The sequence below is a fragment of the Cryptomeria japonica genome, chromosome 9 (assembly GCF_030272615.1).
Source record: "Cryptomeria japonica chromosome 9, Sugi_1.0, whole genome shotgun sequence".
Taxonomy (NCBI): Eukaryota; Viridiplantae; Streptophyta; class Pinopsida; order Cupressales; family Cupressaceae; genus Cryptomeria; species Cryptomeria japonica.
Window position 1 is genome coordinate 75,629,701 of NC_081413.1, and position 22,723 is coordinate 75,652,423.

The 22,723-nt window shown below is 33.7% G+C and overlaps 1 protein-coding gene across 1 annotated transcript in view; it reads left to right on the forward strand.

Annotated features, from left to right (window-relative positions):
- Nucleotides 1–317: 317 nt before the first annotated feature.
- The window catches only part of LOC131030200 (PTI1-like tyrosine-protein kinase At3g15890), a 73,340-nt gene continuing 50,934 nt past the window's right edge, over nucleotides 318–22,723 (forward strand). Inside the window, exon 1 of the mRNA XM_059211478.1 lies at nucleotides 318–493. Coding sequence (XP_059067461.1) covers nucleotides 318–493 — 176 coding nt within the window. The remainder of the gene's footprint in view (nucleotides 494–22,723) is intronic.

The following is a 22,723-nucleotide window of genomic DNA, read 5'->3' on the forward strand; positions in this document are numbered from 1 at the left end:
CACATATATTGAAAACTAATATTTAAACCATGTATTATTTTCTTTCTAAATTTATTTAGACCAAACCATGCAAACCCTAGTTATAGGTTTGCATTATAAAATACTCCTAAGGTTAAATTTTTTTTATTAAATCTAACATCATTACCCTAGCCCTATCCGAGCTAGGGTTTTATACATATATTTTTATTTATTACCCCTTTCCTTATTAATAGGGCCAAATTTATGACCCCTGGGCGGCGGCCATGGCGGAGGCGGGACGCAGTTCGGGTGGCGGCGAAAATGGTAGAGGCGGCTAAATGTGGAAGGGGCGGCCGAAAATGGCAGAGGTGGCCGATGGGGGGGCTTGCTCCCCACAAAGATGGTGGCACCGTCGCTATGGGTCGCCGCCCACAGTGGAGGCCAAGGCCTTCAACTGTGGGTTGCGGCCCACAGTGGCAGTTGCGGCCGCCACTGGGGAGCCTGCGCCCACTATGAAAAAGGGCCGCCCTGCGGGGTAATCCGCAGGGGCCAAGCCCAACAAAAAAAATTATATTTAAAAAAAAAAAAAAAATTATATTTGAAACAAAATTTAAATTGTTATTTATTTATTTTTTAAATATAATTATATATTTTATATATACATATATATATACATATATATATATGTATATATATATATATGTATTTACATTTAAATATATATATATATGTATTTATATATGTATTTACATTTAAATATATATATATATATGTATTTTTATATATATATAAATACATATATATATAAATACATATATATATATATATATTTAAATGTAAATACATATATATATATATATATATATATATATATATATATATATATATATATATATATATATATATATATATATATATATATATATATATATATATATATATATATATATATATATATATATATATATATATATATATATATATATATATATATATATATATATATATAGCATTTTTATACACATGCAGGCATAAATACATTATCTTTTGGGTGATCATTATTCTGATTTTAGATATATATAAAAAAAAATGGATTAATACTTTCCTAATTCATTTATAGTAACCTAGGTATATTTTTTTCCTAAGCAATAATTATACAGGTATTTTATTTCTACCTTCTGCTATATACATGACTAGATTTAATAGTTTTACCAGCAACTAAATAACCTAAATTTTATTTAATAAAGACTATATTAGAATTGCGATTATCATTTTTGAAATAAATAGATTTACAGATTTTGCAAAAATCCACAGCAATTAATAAAAAGATAGATTTGGATTATCCTGGGCATAAAGTAACTGACTGATCATAGTAAATTTCACAAAGCAAATTTAACAAGTTAAAATTTTACATTTACTAGGTAAACTATCTATCTAGATACTAATTTCTGAAATAAATGAAAAGATAATTTTCCAGAAACTATTATGTCCTAAAGTGCATTTACAGAAAATAGAATTTAAATGATTTATATGTAGCCTATAATATTCATGCAACACTAATCTCATTATTTCTCCTTTTCTTTATTTTTTTTAGAATGCATAAGAATTAAATAACTTTCTTGCTTTGCAATTAAATAAAAAAAACACATCAGATATAACATTTTGAACTTTGGAAAAAAAAACTTCTAAATTTATAAATGCACAATTCCTTTATGCAATAGATAGCATACTAAAATAATACAACTTCTCTTTTTTTTTTGAGAAAACGTATTTCAAGATAACACTTTTATCACTATACAATGGATCTCTCATTTCCAATAAGTGAGGACCCCCCTTTTTTTTTTTTAAATAAAAATTACATTTACAAATAAATTTCCTGCAACCAATAACTCCTGCAACCTTCCACTTGTCCTACTCTTTTCTTCTGACAACCCTATAATGTAAATCAAAACTATGACCATGGAGTGCTCACCTCCTAGCCTAGGCTAACTGGTAGCCAACCCCGAACTCAGAGAACCAAGCCCTAGATGGGAAACAAACATGCAAACACAAGGGGACAGAATGCACACAAATTCAAACACACTCCCATCCTGGCTACACTGCACCACACTTTGGTGATGACCTTTTTAAGGGTGGTAGTGGACCAATACCCTGAGGAGAACTGCAAGTATGGAAAACATGTAGCCACCTCATGGCACACCAAATACATCAAGAATTGCAACCCCTTATTCCTTATGCCCCCCAAGGCATTCTAGCCTTATTTCCCTCCTCATGACCCCCATTGCACAAACAGGCCATGCAGCAAGGGTCACACAAAAATCCCTTGTGATCGCTCTCATAACGAGAGTCTCTCACTCGAGGGTTGTCACTTCTACCACCCACAAGATCCTCCTCTCTCCCAAGAGTAAGAGGTCTTGATGACTCCCAAAACACACATAAAACATAGTACAAAATACCAAATGAAATTCCCAAAAGGACATACAAGGAAGCAAAGCTTTTAAACCAACATACTTTCAAACACATGCAAAAAGAAGCCATTTTAAAAAGAATACAACCAACCTTAATCTGCCCAAAGGTAGGTTAGTTTTGTTGAGGATAAGCTACCCAAATCCATGGTTCTTCTCCTTCTACCCTTAGCCAAAATTCTCTATTCCAAATCTATTCTATTCTTTTCAAAAATTTCTCTTATCTCCAAAAATGGAGAGTGGGTGATTACCCACAAATTTTCTAATTCTTGCTTAAGAAGCCCATTGTGAGAGTTCTCACAAGTTTCTAAAAACTAAAGAGGAAGGTAAGATAGAATGGGAAAGGGAACTCTCATTCAAAAAGGAAAGTTTACAACTAGGTTCAATCTTCTAATTTCAATTTTCGCACAACTTAGAAAAGTCAATATTTAGGGTGTCTAAAAGGTCACTTGGGAGTAGAAACTTGCCTTAAATTACCCATAACCTTTAGGCATACCTTATGGGCTCTAGGAAACCCTATTAAATTACCCCTAGGTGTTCATTTAACCCTTTTTAAACCCCTCTGAAGTTTACTTTCGGGTCAAACCTATGTTGACCACCCCAAAGATTCTTTACCCAAGGTATTTATGACATCACGTTACATTAATTGAAAAAGCTATAGTTGAACACTTTCCCACCAAGAGACAAAAATAAAAATTCAAACTTAAATCCACACGTGTCAAGTGACACAAAGAAAACACTTTTACAATTTAATACATGAAATCGTCTCTTGTGGATTTTACACAAATCAATTAAATAACACTTAACACACATGCATCATATACTATTACGAATAAAATACAACACAAACGGGGTGTTGTCTCTCCAAATAGACAAACCCTGGCTTATGAACATACATAGGTCTAGGTTTGGTTCTCCATAATATTTCCATGGTTACATGGATAACTTCCTGCGCATCTCAATTTACACATTAGTAACTTTCAAATATCCACATATAATATAATTCATAGGAATAATAATACACGTCATCACTTGCGTACAATTTACATCTGAACAAATTAAATACATCTTTTATCCAAGCAATTTCACAGAAGCAATTCATCCTAATTCTCATAAACTTAAACATACATCATAATTCTATTATCATAGTAAAGTATTGCAAATTCAATAATGACCTTTATCACCACAATTTCATCTTATTCAAAAATCATGTAGTGTTCTATCTCATAAAGCATATAAATAAATCATCAATATATAGCAATGTTATCCAAATCCTGAAATCATATAAGTTCTAAATTCCAAAATGCATCAAAATAAAGTATCCATAATAGTCTCAATATAAAAACCACTGAAATGTCAGACTGAGTTGAGGTGAGGCCTCACACAACAGGTCCCACCAACAAAAGGTATTGAAGAAAGTAGAGGTGGCCCCCACCAATGAGAAAAGGCTTTCGAAGAAACAATATCATCGATGCAAGATAAAGAAGATTCACCAAAAGAATAATTCTCATCGAAAAAGTGATATCGATAAAATAGAAGAAAATACATCGATGAATGATATCGATAAGGATATGAGTTTCGATGGGAGGACAAAAGAAGTCACCAAAGTCCAAAGTCTCTTCGACATGAAACCTGGCAAACAACAAAAAGATTTTGATGAGAATATGAGTTTTGAGGAGACTAAAAGGCATGTCTCTAATACACAAGGTTTCATCGATACAACTTTATTGGTGGAAGATGAGAAAGAGAGGATAAAAGGGGCTTCGGTGAGACAATAGACCCATTCATCGAAGGACCATAGTGATATCGATGGAAAAAGCATTTCGATGGAAAACTAAAGGAAGTCACCGAAGCCCAAGGTTTGTTCGACATAAAAAGGGACCAATGGATACTAGATAGGTATCGATGAGGAGATGACAATACTCTATTTTTTTATCTTCCAATTTGTTGAACAAAAAATGTTGGTTATTAGTTATATGCCGAAAAGCCACAGCACTTGGTAATAATGTAACTGACAGACTCATCGAGAGGTGGTGGGTTTAAAAATTGTCTCATAAGTTTACACAATAAGTCCTAAAGAAATATAAAGACTCTGTAGCCCAAACAGCGAAGAAAGGCACTGGTCATCTATAGAATACATTTAATCAGTTCACATTTCATTTTAAAGCAATAGGAGTAGCTGAGTAGGAAATATAGAGTAGACTATGAATAGTGTATATACATAAATTTCAAGCATAGAAATCGAATAATTTCTACAACAACAATCTTGAACTCATCTGCTATATCTCCATCCTAGCAATTTATGCCATTCTGAGATGCATTAGGTTAGTCTCAATCACTAGAACACAATTTGCAACATGCATTAGGAGTAGTCCTCCTTACAAATAGTGCAACATTAAAAAGGTATTATCAAAGCTACAACCACAATTCAAAGAGGAAGCTTACAAAGATAGGACAAAGCTAGGTATAGTCATAAGTCAAGGCAAATTCATAGTTGAAACTCAGTCCAAAATAGTGAAGAAGTGCAACAAATGACACGAGAAGTCTAAACAAGTATTATAGCAATCATTTGTCAAGGATTAATGAAGAGATTTTTTGCATCCATGATACAATCTCAAACACACTTTTTACCATTCTCTTGGTGATTTTGCCCAATTGTGTATGTTTTTCTTATGTATGAAAATGGCATTTTCCAACTTTCCACCAACCATGTATTTGAGATGTCTTTGATTTAGATATGGCATGAGCTTAGTTGTAGAGTGAGACTAGGGAGTTGGACCATCTCAACCATGGTGCGCCTACATATGTATATAGTTTTGTGTATTCATTAAAGATTTTCATTTAATTTTAATCAACTAAAGAGCAATATTCATGACTTACAAGTAATAAAAAAACTTACAAGGATGAGGCATATTCATTACTTACAAGTAATAAAAAAATTTACAAGGATGAGGCATATTCATAACTTTTGTAGTCCTACCTTGGATATCAACACTAGAAGCAACTCATATTGTTCATGTACAGACAAGACAATATGGGAGCTCATTATACCCAGCAAATTATGGTGTTGTTGTTCATTTTGGCTCCACTTGCACCATGCAATTAAGATTCAATATACATTATTCAATAAGATTAACTATGCAACATAATGAAATATTGAAAAGTGTGTTACCTTATTGAGCTTCGCTTGGTTTCGAGAATAATTTAATATTCTCTACTTAATAGGGCCAACCACGTGAAGGTGGAAGCTCATTTGGCCCCTCCCCCCTCCCGGCCCTTAACATCACTTTAAATTCCCCGTTAACATCTTATAACATTCATTCGTTAATTATTTCTACCATTAATAAAATATAGCATTCATTCATTAATATCACATAACGTTCATTATCACATAACATTGATTAACATTAATTAACACGCAACACTCATCAATATTAATTAACACATATCATCCATAACCATTAATTAGCACATAATTACATTCACTAACACATAAAAATTAGTCATTATCAAATTAGTTAGATTACAATCATTTCTTTCTTTGTTTTTTCTTTGAAGCTATGAAAAGACTAAGTGGAACATCAGTTTCTTCATCATTTCCCCCCTCTGCAGATGTTTCACCAATTGCTCATGATCTCAATGTATGCCTAGTCCTATATTCAAGACGAGGACACTAAAGCGAAGGGGGGTCCTCTGCAATAACAAAGAAATGGGTTAAATTCAAAAAAAATAATTATTATTGTTACAAGTATTTCATTAATTTATAGAACATAATTGTCGTGCTCTTTACCTAATGGGGCCACATCATTTTATGTAGCCTCAACCTCAACATGTTGAACACCCTCTAGATCATCTGGAGTTGAAATACTAAAGGTTACATTAATATTGAACATCAATTGCAATTATATTTGTTTAAAGCAATAATAGTGGTCCTCTTTACCCGAGTGGGGAACATCATGTTCTTGAGGTTGTGTGCCCAGATCATGCTCCACTTGCTCACCACTGACTACATGCTCTAAAATATTAACAACAAAGATTACATTAATTACTACTCTAATTACAAATTAAGATATATATACTTGTATTAATAGATAAATAAATAAATTTGAATAGAAAATGAATACCTCAAATACTGGGATGCACATCCAGACCTTCATGTGTAGGTGGTGTTTCACAATTCGTAGGCTGCATTCCAATGACATGCACATTGTTATCATTGTTTGCTTATTTAAAACAAATATAGTCACTTTATGTTGGAACTCAATATCAATTAAATTATTGGTAAAGTATTCAATTTGAAACAACTTCCATTTACCATATTTACCTATGTGATGAATGCACTTGAATGTTGTGTATGCCCACTCAATTCTCATAGCCGATCAGCCACAGCTGAATAGCCTTGCTGGTAGGCAATTCTCTTGTCATCTTCTGTGGGCGCTCTATTGAATTCAGAGCCCTGCATTTTTGCTTGGTATCGTGAATTTTGCATAAAAAAAAACATTTGCAATTTATTAATATTTTGATGCAATATTTTGTTTATATGAGATACTTACAATTCATGCAGCAAGTTTCATGTAACCACCAGAGCCGAGTTTGTGTTGCCCATGCTTTTCTTGCCTTGCCTTGGTTGCATTTGATGTGTCACTCAGTCTATAAAATTTTTGAAATATGTTAGATTATATAAATATAAAGAGTAATTAATTAGTACATAATTACATTCTTAATAGTATCCCGTACCTTGTTTTTTCCTTTCAATTCTCTCCTTGGCATCCAAAATTAGGTCCTTCCACTCCCTCTCTGGAATCATGGGAGGACACTCATGCTTTAGGTTCCTCTCCAAATGGGTCCTGTATTGGTCCCTCACATACTTTAGATTTGTGCCAGCTTTTTCAAGGAGCTTGGTTTTGTCAAAGGTGTCAATTCCAAACCACTCAACCATTTGGTTTGTCAATTCATCTTTTAACATTTTTTCTTGGTCATTCCACCTTTTAAAGCAAAAACAAACCTGTTAGATTCAGAAATGAACTGAATCTACATTTATTATACTTCAAGAAATGGATCAAAGGAAAAATTTTCTAGCAATGATATGAAATCAAAAGTGGATAAGGATTAGTAAACATACGATGTACCACCTTCTACGTATGGTGGGCCCAAATATCTCCAATGTAATGTCACTAGGATGTTTATAGAAAATATCATTGCCTACAAAAAATTCATGGGATCATTAGTCCAAAATGAGTGATCATAAAGTAAATTACAATTAGAATATATATAATAATAATTTTAAAGTAACTGGAACCTTTTGTATCTTTAAGGGATGCATTTCTTCGTCGCTCACCACCAATGTGGCCTGCAATGTTCCTGTACTAGCAATACGAGAAGATCCAGGAAATGATGGTATCTTATCAATAGTAGTCACCTCTAGCACATCCTCATGTGCATCTCCTCCTGCAAAAGATGAATCCACTATGAAATGGCATTAGAATTCAAGGAAGAACGCTTGAAGGGAAATAAACACATGTCAATTTCCCCCTCATGGAGAATACCCCTAAATCTATCAAAAATCCCATAGAGACCTTTGGGTGAAAGGTCTTGCAACAAAGAACCATATTCTTTCACGAACCCAACAGCAACCTCTACATTGTCATCTGTGGGGTTCTCTAGTAAAAGGGTGAGAAGTTCCAAGGCAATGATCTCATGTGCAACTTGTTGATTCACTAAATGAGCTATGAATTTGGCTACTGCTATCAACATGTGCTTGTCATTGCATTTGTATGCCCTCTTAAGCTACAAAATAATTCTTTGCAAAAGCAGATTGCCAACTTTAGGAAATTTTGTATTTACCACAACAACCAACACAACAAAAACATATGTAAATCCAGGAGATGCCAATTGGGATTTCATACAAGACCTACAAAATAGACCCCTCCCATGGTTGAGATTATCTGCAAACAACTCTAGAATGATGTTCTTGATGTTAGATGCATTTACCTTGTTTACTAACCTATTGATACTCTTCTGAAGGGCATCCCATGTCATGCGTTGGTATTCCACACTACTCTTGTCTTCCACATCTTTCATCATTTGAGCCAGCTTAAATGGGGGAATGTAAACACCCCCACTTCTTCCAACACCCTTCTTAGCTCCTCTTACAACACCTTCACCATTCCCATTTTGAGATGGAGCAGACACAACACCAGAAGTTTTCACTTCCACTGCCTCTCTATCCCTCTTGTTTCCAAAAGCCCCTTTACCACTTAATTCATGCTTATTTCTGTACATAAACCCATCAGGAAGCATGAGTTTTTGTATATAAGCTTGCCCCAATATTTTATAGTTATTTTTCATCAAGATTCCCTTAGGAGCTGGCATATCCTACTTCCATACTTTAATTCTATTTTCTCAGAGGACAATCCTAAAAATCCATGCATTGCAAACAACTTTTTACACCTTTGTTGGTTGTGGTAGCATCACAGAGAGTTTACATCAATAAATGAAGAACATGCCAATGCTTTTAATGTAGCAGTAGAAGTCTATCTCTTATTCAATATCTCTAGTGAAACCCCCATGATCTTTTGTTGGAGTAGAATTTGTTATATTCTAGAAAGGGTCTTGTCCTTTGTTGATGTGATATTCATCTACCTCAAGAAATAACTATTCTTTTCTCCAACAAGAATTGGAACTAAATGAAGATCTGGCACCATGAAATGAATCCTCAAAAGGATTACTATAGTTAGTTTTGGTAGATAATGATCTAGGTAAAATACTAATGACACTTTAGGAAACATTATGTACTAGCTTAGCATACTCTAACAACTTTGGTGTGACATGATACATCCAATTAAGTCTCCATCGGTATCTCTATTGTGTTGATGGATTGGGATTCAATGTATTCTTTTTATACACAAATTTTACTTTCAACTGGGGAGGTTTGTATGTACTTACTTGTCTTTCAATTGTATTCCTATTTCAAGAATTTCTTCTATCAACAAATCATTTGTTGTAAGTTGTACAAGTGGAAGCTTGAACATGCCTTACATGATAGCCTTGTTGATACGTTCAACACCATCATGTACAACAAATCTTTAGAACTCCACTATTTCATTGAAGAGTGAGTAGTAGGGACAATCTAGGACACTTACAGAGGTTTTGCAAGAGAGATAAATAGACCTAAATATTATGGCTTAATAATGATCAATAGGTAAACAGATAAGAAACTCTCAATATCAAAATGACTTTCTCAATTGTCTTTACTAGAAATGGATAGATCTGCTAATAATGGCTTTATGACTGTATGTCAACTTTAGAATCAATCCAAGAAGAGCTAGAACTAATATGTGATATCTAGATTTATGATCTCTATAATATAACAATCCCATAATTATGTTTCCACGCATCTATACCACAACACAAACATCATGCTAGTGTTTAGCCATAGCAATTGATATCCTAATTATAGACTGTGAAATATGCACATAACTATGAATAAATATTAAGAAAAACAAAGAAAGATGCTTATTGCAAACATGAATGACTAATGGACAAGAATTGAATTCATTGTAGATAGTTTTGAATATCAAATTCACTTATTTGTGTGCATTTACTAACTCATGTACTTGTGGCCAACCATTTATCTCTTTCATAAATTAAACACTTATTAATAACATTAAATGGCTGAGTAATTATGTTTTATTTGAAATTAAAAATAAAATATTTTATTTCAGGACAGCTCACACTATTCCCTATCATATTTTAAACTCTTGGTTTTGTTAGTATTGATTTGATGTCTTTGGATCTGATCATTGCATTTCTTTAGTTACGTTTACCAGTGTACTTATTGGTTTTGAATCCTCCATTCCAAATTTCTTCAAGATTTCCTTTATGTACTTGGTTTGGGTAATGAAAATCTCATCTTTCATTTGCAGTATCTACAGACCTATAAAATATTTTATCTCACCGATTAATGACATCTCAAATTCTTTATTCATTTCATTTCCAAAGTTCTTGCATAGAGAGTCATTTCCACTAAAGATAATATCATCAACAAATATGGCTAAGATCAGTATTCCATTTTCATTATTCTTCATGTAAATATTGTTGTTTTCACTTGTTCTTATAAAGCCAATTTTGATCAAATATGAGTGCAATCTCTCATACCATGCTCTAGGTGCTTGTTTTAGACCATATAAAGCTTTGTTCAATTTACATACCTGATCATTATTTTCTCCTTCAACAAATCCTTCAGGTTGTTCAATGAAAACTTCTTCTTCTAATATACCATTCAGAAATGCAGATTTGACATCCATTTGATATACCTTGAAGTTCTTGTAAGTAGCATATGCCAACAATGTTCTTACTCCTTCAAGTCTTGCCACAAGTGCAAAAGTCTCACCATAATCAATTCCTTCTTCTTGGGCATAACCTTTGCAAACTAGTCTTGCTTTATTCCAAATGACCTCAACCTTTTCATTTAGCTTGTTTCTGAAGATCCACTTTGTACTGATTACATTTTTGTCCTTCGGTCTTGGGACCAGTGTCCATGTGTCATTCTTCTTGATTTGATCAATCTCTTCTATCATAGCATATATCCAATCTTCACTGTTAAATGCCTCTTTCACTATTCTCAGTTTAAATTCAAATATCAAACATGTGTTTTGTCTCAGTTTGTTCCTTGTCATCACTGGATCATCCTTATCTCCTATAATCTGACTTGGTGCATGATGTCTTCTGACATACTTGGCTAATACAGGCTTGGTAGGCTCTATATGATCTTCTTCATCACTCGATAACTGGATATTTTCTTCATTTTCTTCAATAATTATCTCGGTAGGACTTCTCGATTGCACATAGACAAATCCTTCATAATCTTCTGGTTCTTTGGAGTTTCCTTCATCATTTCTTTCTGCAAATTCATCAATTTTCACATTTGCACTTTCTACTATTTTGTTAGATGATTTGATTAGACATTTAAATGATTTGCTTCTAGAAGAATAACCTAGAAACATTCCTTCTTCACTTTTCTGATCAAACTTGCCATTTCTATCATCTTTATGAACATAGCATCTACTCCCAAAGAATTTAAAATAACTTACATTAGGTTTCTTGTCATACCAGATCTCATATGGTGTCTTCAAAGTACCTTTCTTCAATTGAACTTGGTTCAAGGTGTAAATAGCTATGCTTATTGCTTCTCTCCAAAATGTTTGTGGAACTTTCTTTTCAATCATCAAGGTTCTAGCACAATCCACAATAGATCTGTTCCTTCTCTCAGCTATCCCATTCTGTTGTGGAGTTCTCGGTGCAGAGACTTTTCTTTTTATACCATGATCATTGCAAAATAAGTTGAACTCTTCCTGTTTCATTTTCAACTCTAACCTTGTACCATTTAAACATTTGAAAAGCTTCTGATTTTTCTTTTAAAAACATTACTGACATCATCCTTGAGTAATCATCCACAAATAATATGAAATATTTATCACCATAATAACTCTGAACTTTAATAGGACCACAAAGATCAGTATGCACAAGATCTAAAATTCCCTTAGAAGTGTAGGACTTACTTGTAAATTTTGATCTTGTCATCTTACGCATCTAGCATCCTCAGCACATAGCATTCTCAGTTTTTTCAAGACTCGGTAGACCTCTTACTCAGTGCTTCTTACTTATTTTGATCAGATTATCAAAATTAACATGACAAAACCTTTTATGCCATAACCAGGTATCATCTATTCTTGCATATAGACATTTATTCCGAGTTGAGTCAAGATGAAATGTATTACCTCTTGTTTGTGTCCTGGTAGCAGCTAATTTTCCATGCTTGTCATGAACTTTGACAATTCCTTTTTCAAACTCTATTCGGTAACCTATGTTGTTTAGTTGTGCTACACTCAACAAATTGTATTTCAAACCTTCAACCCAATAAACATCATTACATTTAGCATTGTCAAGAAGTGTTATGGATCCTTTACCTCTTACCAGACATGGTGCATCATTACCAAATCTTACATAGCCTCCATCATAATCATCTAATTTAATAAACTTGTGTTTATCACCTATCATGTGATGTGAGAAACCACTATCTATGATCCAAGAATCATTAGTATTTATATGAGATATTAAAGCTTTTTCTTCATACCTTTCTTCATCTGATCCATTTTTAATATCCACATAAATAACTTCCTCTGTATCAGTTTCATCTAATTTATCATCATTAGATTCCTCATCAGCTATTAGGCATGTCTTTTTATCTCTTCTCCTGAAGTCTCGGTGTCCTCTGTAATGATTATCTTTCTGTCTGTCATCTTGGTAATCTCTCTTTTCACTAGATTCTTTGTTAGGACAATTAGAAGCCATATGTCTTATCTTATCACAATTGAAACATTTTAAAGGTAGTTTTCCTTTATACTTACCTTTTCCTCTTGGTAGCCTTCTGGCTAATAGTGCCTCAAACTCTTCTTGCTTTCTGATTTCCTCATACAGTTTGTGTACCTCCTCCATGTTTTTGTGAAATCTTTCACTTGCTCCACTGTGATTCCCTTCAGAGTACTTATACTTTCTATCATTGTAATCATCAGTTTCATCAATATGAAAAGAACTGAATGCAGATTCAACTTTATTTACTGATGACCCACTATTATCAAAGTTACTTAACTCAAATGCATGTAGCTTACCAATAGTAGCATCTAAAGAAACTGGCATATTGGGTACAGACCTCAATTCATTGATTGCAGAGACTCAAATTCCATAAGCAGGTAGAAGGGTTCTTAACAACTTACTTGTTACATCCTTTTCTTCAATAGTTCCTCCTACTCCTTTGATTTGATTTACAATCTCCTTTAGTCTTGTACTATACTGGGTTATGTTCTCACCTTCATTCATCCTCATAGATTCAAGTTGTCCTCTTAAACTATCCACTTTTGCTCTTTGAACATGTTCATCTCCTCCATATATAGATATGAGATTAGTCCACATTGCCTTTGCATCAGTACATCCTTCTAGATCATTAAACTCTGAGTCGGTCAATGCAGATGTTATTTCAATCATTGCTTGAATATGTTCTTGCTTTGCCTTTATCTCTTCCATTGTCAATGGATAGGTGCTCGGTGTGATGAAATAATTCTCCAGATAATAGACAACATATTCTTGAATTCCTGATAGATCCAACTTCATCCTTTTCTGTCATGTAGAGAAACTTGACTTATTCAGCTTTGATGCATCCCTCTTATACATCTTTGGATCTTTAACTCAAGTGCCTTTAAACTTTTCTTCCAGAGTCCAAAGCTCTGATACCAAATGATAGTCCTGATACTTAATGTAAGTATAGATTCAATAGCCAACAAGATGAGAGGGGGGGTGAATCATACAAACTTAATCATCCATAAAAATATCAAATTCAACCTCGGTAACATATATGTCAGTCATATAACCAAAACTGTCAAACATGCAAACTCAAAAGCATATGAACAATATAAACCTCATAACACCAAATTTAACATGGAAACCCAAATAGGGAAAAACCACTGCGGGATTTTGGACCCACTAAGAAATATACTCTTCTAGAGTATGCTTGGTTAAAAGCAAATCATGTTAAAGATTACAAACACATTGCTAGATGTGAACCGGTTAAGGGATTTCCCTCAGATCTATTAGGATCTTCACTTTGTTAGAAGTGACCTTGTTAAAGGATTTCAAACACTCAATAAGAATGTCACCTTGCTAGAGGATTTTACAAATAAGACTGTTAAGTCCACTCAGTTAAGAGATTTTTTGCTACTTCTCAAAATAACAGTAATAAAAATATGTCTGCAACTTCACATCTAAAAATGTTGAAGCAGATTCTTATTTGCTCAATACAATCAATTCATAGGACTTATTTTGTTCCTCTGCTGGGCTATATACTCTATTATCAAAACAGGTCTTCAAGCTTTTGTGCTCCATACACTTGCCCACATACATTGTTTATCAACAGTTTCCTATTTATAAACAATCTTCCAACCACTTAATCTTCTTGATCACATTTCCCATGATCAATCATAGCCATCAGATCTTCAATCTTGTCCAAGTTCAATGTATCCTTCGATCTGAAAATGTTTTACCCCACCTTGGAACTTGCATTTTCACCTTGGAACTTGTGTTAGGGTATTGCGGTTCAATTTGAGCTATAGATCTTCCTGCCGATCTTTCTTTACCATAGATTCTTTAACAATCTTCATACATGGCTTACCAATCATTTAATTCACTCCAGCTCATTAGCTTCCTTCATTAAATATCACATGTAAACATTTAATGCATTCTGTTATAGCTCGGTTGTAACTCGATAAATACTAAACTTCACTCGGTAGACATTCTGCCTTCATTAACTGATAGCGATAACCTTAGGGTTTACCGACTAGGTTCCTTAGGGTTTACCAACTAGGTTCTTTGCTCGGTAACATAGTATAGTATTAACCTTTCAAACAATAGCATATGTAGGATATCAAAACAATCTAAACATCATGATCTCATCTTTGTCTAACTTGGTAATAGTTGCCCATTGAATAACTTATCCCCTTATTCATCATATTCTTTTTGTGTCTTTTACCAACATCTTTATACTCATCAAATCATACTTCTTAAGATATGGCAACATCATACTGAATTAGAAAATCAATTTCTTGACATCAATGACAAAATAATAATATCAAGATAATAAAACATCTTTAATCAGTTATATCCATAATCATCAACAACCTTCTCAATATCCTTATTGGAATGTCAACAATCTCTCATTGTAATTGGAATGCCAACCTTCTTTTTGTTTGTTATAATGCCAACAAAGAGGCACACAATAAAATGGCTTCAAAGATTCAAAGGTCATTTGTGATATTTGCAAAGTTGGATGTACTTCACAAAAAAAAATGTACATTGTTTGGCTTGATTCCAAGAAATGTTTGGGATGTGGTGTGTGGTCTCGGTTGCTGATTCTTAATTTCAAAATGTCCTTTACATTGGGTGATACTCTAGAATTAGAGAGCCAAAATTGTTGAATCTCCTCCTTCACATAGTCAGTCAACATTCTATCAACACATGGAAGCCTCCCACCAAAAGCCATGTATCATGTTGAAGTGGATCGTCAAGACTTTGTCTTCATGCAAGTTCTTTATCCAATTTTTTATGGTTTATGTTCAAATCAATACAAGTTTATATCATTTGACAAGCCTTCCTCAATTGATAGCTTACTAAAGAAGTTGTAATCACTCTTCGAGTGACTCTCTTATCTCTTTCCTTGGTATTCTTTCCAATAGAATTGAGAGCATCAAATAGATTTTTGGCAATAATAGAATTTCTCTCCATCTTCTTGTTCATGTGAATCTTCAATTTTTTTAGCAATGGTCTCATATTTATCATCTTTAGCAATTGAACAAAAAGTTGGCATTTCTTGGTCAATCTCTTATTTTTAAAATTTTGGTTGAATAGTTGTGTAGCCCACAATCGAATGGTTCTTGTTGACCTCTTGCCTTCAGGATTCTCAATAATGTTCTCATCAATTTCAAGTAACCATTTTGGGGTTCTTGAAGGTTTTGGATTTGGCATTTCTCTTTCATCCATGAGAGGGTCTTCATTTCTGAAGTAATTAGGTGTTACATATTGTTCACTTGGTTGAGCAATTCCACCTTCAATGTCAAAGTTTTCTACATTTTCACCTCCAATATCAAAATTTTCCATATGTTCACCTCCTATGTCAAAATTTTCTACATTTTCACCTCCAATGTCAAAAAATTTCATATTTACACTAAAATTATGGACACCTTCATTGTCAACTCCCAAATTTTTACTTTCCATTCTCACATCAAGTTGAGCATTTTCATTATCACTTTCAACACGTTCAACATTTTCACTTACATGTTCAACATTTTCACTTTCAAAATCTAAATTTTCATTTTCAATAACTTGTTCAACATTTTCAAATTCAATTTCCTCTTCACTTGAAGTAACATTAGCAATATTTAACATACCTTGTCTTCTCCTCCTATGACCTTCTCTATCTCTTTCTCTATGCACTTCAATTTGGTCACTTTAAAGTTTTCTTTTGTGTTTAGCCTACCGATGACTACTACTCCCCATTTACCTCCACAAAGATGCTCCTAAATGATTGACGATGTAAGATATAAATTTAAGAATCTCTCAAAAGAACAATTTGTCTCAACCTATCTAAAAACTCATGATTGTTGATAGAAAATAGAATGTGAAGAATGTGGTCCACTGGAATCCACAAAATGGCCCACAAGGCTCTTTTTTATTTACAAAAATCAAATATCCTATTATATCGAATATCTGATTTTAATATATAAATTTTTGGTCACAAAAAATATTCCCGTTGCCGCTTTTTTTTTACTGTTGCCACATTAATCGGAGTGGCAGAAATCAGATATCTGATAAAATCTGATATCCAATTTTAGTACTCATATTTTAGAGAGAGAGAGAGAGGGGGGGGGAGAGAGAGAGAGAGAGAGATATTAGGGGAAAGGGGGAAAGAGATAAAGATTAGGGGAGATGGAGAGAGAGAGAGAGAGAGAGAGAGACAAACAGACAGATAGATAGACAGAGACAGAGACAGAGAGATGGGAGGGGGGGTAGGGGGAGAGATAATTTGGGTGAGAGGGGACAAAGAGAGAGATTAGGGGAGAGAGGGGGGAGGGGGAAAGAGATTAGGGGGGAGGGAGAGAGATTGTTAGGTCCCGGAGGCAACTGAGAGGGGGGGGTGAATCAGTTGACTAATATTATTTTAGCCAAAACAACTTAACCAAATTATTACTTAATACCAGTGAACTAGTCTGTTATACCAGTGGATAATTTTAACAGATAAATGTAATACCAGCAAAGAATAATGCATGAAAAAAAAACACAAAGTCATCCACAACACATAACACCAATATTTGTACATGGAAACCATGTAAGGGGAAAAAACACGGTGGGAAACCTTACCCACAATTAGATGATACTATTGCAGATAGTAAGTGTACATAAATGGGATCTGCACATGCAAAAAGGCCAAGCACCTAGAGCTCACTGCTCAATCACAAATGAGAGTCACACTAACTACAATTGGATGGTTAAATCCAATAGTAATGTACTGCTTAAAGTAGCATCTTCATATGCTTGATTCAGTACTAGTGTAGTTCTGATATACTTTCATAAAAACCTAGCTTCACCTTCAAATGATGTCTGCGTGTATAGCTCTACTTAATCTTGCATATACCTTCCCTCAAATCTATTTTGCATTCCACATTCAATCTTATAATTAAGACCTTACATTTATACCATAACCTAAGACCAATTTTAGTAGGTTAGCTCTACAAGATATTACAATAAAATCATTTTATAAACAATACAATATCTGATGTAATAACCGATTCAACAAGCTGGCTTAATGCATTTACAACAATAATTAATCATCTCCATAACATGTCGTGCTGTTTTGGAAAAGATAAACCTGTCGGTGTAACCCTGGACCTATTTGCCGGTAACAGCAAATATGCAAATATGAATATGCTAATAAAAACTTCTCCAAGACAAGATGTCCAAACAATGTCTTCGACATTACCAAGTGTTTTCCATGCTATTCCAAGTGTCAGTGATCATTATATCCTGCCAATGTTCCATATACCAGTGACTATGCAAAAGTCACTTGCTTGCCGGTGAATGTTGTTGGATCTCCAAAGTGCTAGATTTTTAGTAGGTGTTGACATCAATGACAAAACCATACCAAAATACCAATAATCTCCCCCTTTGGCTTTGATGGCAACACAAGATGGAAAAACCATCAAAGTGCCAAAATAGAAATGCCACACCAAAGTAACAATAAAAGTCAACAATCTCTCCCCCTAAGAGTAACATGAGTTCCCTTGTGTACCATACTAATCTCTAAAAGATAATGTGTTTTTCCATATATATCACTCCCCCTTTGACATCAAATGCCAAAGTTACAACAAAACCAAGTTCATATGCAAAATACCAATCAATACCAATATACCAACTACTCCCCCTGTGAAGTAGCTTCCTTAACAAAGCCGGAGTAAGAGATTTCTTTGTGAATTCTATCGGTTGATGACAAGTATCAGCTCTCTAAGTATCTACTAGTGGGGGTATGACCCCAAGCTATTCTCTAAGATATTCAAAAGTCTCCTTAGGCAAAGGTTTAGTGAAAATATCTGCAAGTTGTTCTTTAGTATTCACATAAACCAGTTTTATTTCTTTTGCTTCAACATCTCCCTTAGAAAATTTAGTTTGATTGAAACATGTTTTGTTTTAGAATGTAATACCGGATTCTTAGATATATCAATTGTTGTTGTGTTGTCACAATAGATAGTTATAGGTTCCTTGCATTTTACCTTTAAATATTTCAACATTTGTTTAAGCCATAGTACTTGTGTATAGTTAGTTGCTGCTACAACATATTCTGATTCTGCTGTTGATAAAGATGTACAACTCTATTTCTTAGTCAACCAAGAAACTAATCTACTTCCAAGAAAAAATGCTCCGCTGGTGATGCTTTTTCTATCATCAATATCTCCTGCCCAAATTGCATCTGTGTATGCACATAGGTCAAATTTTTCATCTCTAGGATACCATAATCCAAGATTTGTAGTGCCTTGTAAGTACCAGAAAATCCTTTTTACTGTTGATTCATGATTTTCTCTAGAATTACTCTGAAATCTTGAAACAATACATACTGCATTCTTAATATTAGGTCTTGTTTGTGTTAAATACAGTAAACCTCTTATCATAGATTTGTACCTTATTGGATTAATAGGTGTAGATTCATCCCTAGTTTGTCATTTGTAGTCATAGGTGTGCTTACCGGTTTAGAGTTTTCCATCCCAAATTTCTTAAGTAACTCTTTTAAGTATTTTGATTGACTCAAGAATATACCTTTATCAGTCTGAGATATCTACAATCCTAAAAAGAATCTTATTTCACCAATCATAGACATTTCAAATTCTTACTGCATTTTAATAGAAAAGTATTTACACAATCCATTTTCTCCTCCAAAGACTATGTCATCAACAAAAACTTCTATAGCCAAGATGTCATCATTAGTCACTTTATAGTATAAGTTTCTGTCAGCATTACCTTTAGAAAAACCAATCTTCAAAAGATACTTATCTAGTATTGCATACCAAGCTCTTGGAGCTTGCTTCAATCCATACAAAGCTTTCCTTAACCTGCAAAGCATATTTTTGTCATCTATCAAAGAAAATCCATTAGGTTGTTCAATGTAAACTTCCTCTTCAAGATCTCCATTCAGAAATACACATTTAATATCCATTTGATATACTTTGTAGTTCTTGTGTGTTGCAAAGGCCAAAAATAATCTAACTGCCTCAATTCTAGCTACCAGTGCAAAGGTTTCATTATAGTCAACTCCTTCCTTTTGAGAATATCCCTTACACACTAGTCTTGCTTTATTTCTGATAACTTTAGTATCTTCATTAAGTTTGTTTCTCAATACCCATTTTGTTCCAATTACATTTTTATCTTTAGGCTAGGGAACTAATGTCCAAGTGTTATTTTTCTCAATTTGTTCTAATTCTTCTTCCATAGCTTTAGTCCAATACTTATCTTCAAATGCCTCATTAATTGATGATGGTTCAATTTGAGAAATAAGAAATACCTCTTCATTTGCCAATCTTCCTCTTGTCATAACTCCTTTGTACTTGTTTCCAATTATCTGATTTTGAGAATGATTCAATCTTACATACCGGGGTGTCTTTGTTTGTTGTTGTTCCTCAGTCATGGTGGAATTTCAGATGATATCGGTGTAACTGGATCTTCACTTTGTACCGGTGGATTTGATGTAGGTTCATTTGTTAGAATTTCTGTTGTCGGTTCAGAATCTATATACCTTGAAGTTCCTCTAAATTGTTCATCAATCTTTACATTTGTACTCTCAACAATTTTCTACAATCTCTTGTTAAAATATCTATATGCTTTACTCTTAGATGAATAACCAAGAAATATTCCTTCATCACTTCTAGGATCAAATTTCCCAATTTACTCATCACTTCTAATGTAACATTTGCTTCTAAATATTCTGAAATATTTAAGAGTAGGAGTAATTTACCAAACCATAATTCATGAGGGGTCTTACCGGTTTCACCTTTGATGTGAACTTTGATGAATGTATAGACTGTTGTACTTACTGCCTCTCTCCAATATACATGTGGTAGATTTGCTTTTGATAACACACTTCTAGCTGCATCCAAGATGGTTCTATTTTTTCTTTCAACAACTCCATTCTATTGTGGTGTCTAAGGTGTTGATAGCTGTCTTTTGATTCCATTCACTTCACAAAATGCATTAAATTCCTTAGATGTAAATTCACCTCCTTGATCTGATCTTAAACATTTGATTTTCTTACTGGTTTCATTTTCAACCATTGCTTTGAACAATTTAAACTTTCTAAGTGCTTCTAATTTCTCTTTGAGAAAAGTAACCCAACACATTCTAGAATAGTCGTCAATGATTAGCATGAAATATCTATCACCTTGTAAGGTTTTAGTTCTAGCTAGACCACATAAATTAGTATCAATTAAATCAAGAGCATTATTGGATTTTTCTGGAATACTTTTGAAACTATCTCTAACTTGTTTTCCAAATTGATATTCCTTACATACTATATTGTGAGGTTTGACAATTTTAGGTAAATCTCTAACTACCTTAGTAGTACTGATTTTTACCATGCAATCAAAGTTTACATGACAGAGTCTCTTATGCCATAACTAGCTTTCATCAATGTGTGCAATCAAGCATGTCTTTTCATTGTTATTCAAATGAAAGATATTACCTCTAGTATGATTACCGGTTGCAATTTCTAAACTAGTTCTATTCATGATTTTGCATTTTCCATTTTTGAATTGTAACTGAAATCCTTTCTCAACTAATTGACCAACACTTAAAAGATTATGTTTTAAAACTTCAACATAGTAGACATTGTCAGTATTATGCTTACCATCAAGAGATATTGAACCCTTACCTTTGATTTGACAAGCTTTGTCATCTCCAAATCTTACTAAGCCACCATTATATTCTTGAAAGTTCAAGAATTTACCTTTATCTCCTGTCATATGATGTGAGCATCCAGAATCAATGATCCATTCATCCTTTACTTCAATTTTAGCTTCCAAGGCCTACTCTACCAGTTGGACTATAGGTGTCGGTTGATCTTCTATTATAGCAACAAAAACCCATCCATTGTCTGTCGAATCTTCATTAGAATCATCAGTCACTCCTTCATCAGCAACATAACAAGATTTGTCTTTATTCTTCTTAAATTTGTATCTCTGATATTCAGGTTTAGGCTTGTATGTTCTTCTAGCTTCTTCTCTTAGTCTAGCATGTCTATCAGGGCATCTTGAAGCCATATGACCAATCTTATTGTAGTTAAAACATTTAAAGGGTGCTTTACCTTCATACTTACTTCCAACTGGACCTTTAGGCATTTTTCATGCAAGTAGTGCTTCAAGCTCTTCAAGTTATTCATTTTCTTTCATGCTTTCCTCAAGTTCTCTTGCATAAAAGGCTTTCCAATCAGATTTTTCAACAAATGATGATGCAGATGATGTTGGTGCTTTGAAGGCTAAATTTGTCTTTATAGTAGCAACAGGACCAAATTCCTCAATTTCAAAGGCTGGAAGTTTTTCAATCAATGTATCCCTAGTTACTGATGTATTAGGCATTGTTCTTAACTCATTTATAGCAGTAACCTTCATTTTATATGCCAGTGGCAATCCTCTTAAAACTTTTCAAACAATTTCATCTTCACTTAAGGTGCCTCCACAACACTTAATACCCAAAACAATTTCATTGACTCTTTCCATAAAAGCAGAAATCCTTTCATCTTCTTCCATTTTCAGATTTTCATACCTGACCCAGAAGCTTTCAAGTTTTGCAATTTTGACTATGGAATATCCTTCATTTAGTGTTTCCAAATGATCCCAAATAGCTTTAGCAGTTGATCTATCTGATAATCCCATGATTTGTTGATCTGTCAATGTGCTCAAAAGTGCTTCTCTTGCTTTGCAATCATTTTCTTCATCTTTTGTCAAGTTAGGTGAATTAGGCCGACTGGAAGTAGTAGCAGTATAACCATTCTTTGTAACATCCCAAATGTCCTTTCCAATGCAATTCAGATGTGTCTCCATTCTGATCTTTCATATGCCATAGTTGGTTCCATCAAGTTTAGGACTGTCCTTCCTGAAATAGTTAGTAGACATTGGATCTCCTCAAGTTGTTAAACTTTTGCAAAAGAGGACTAAGCT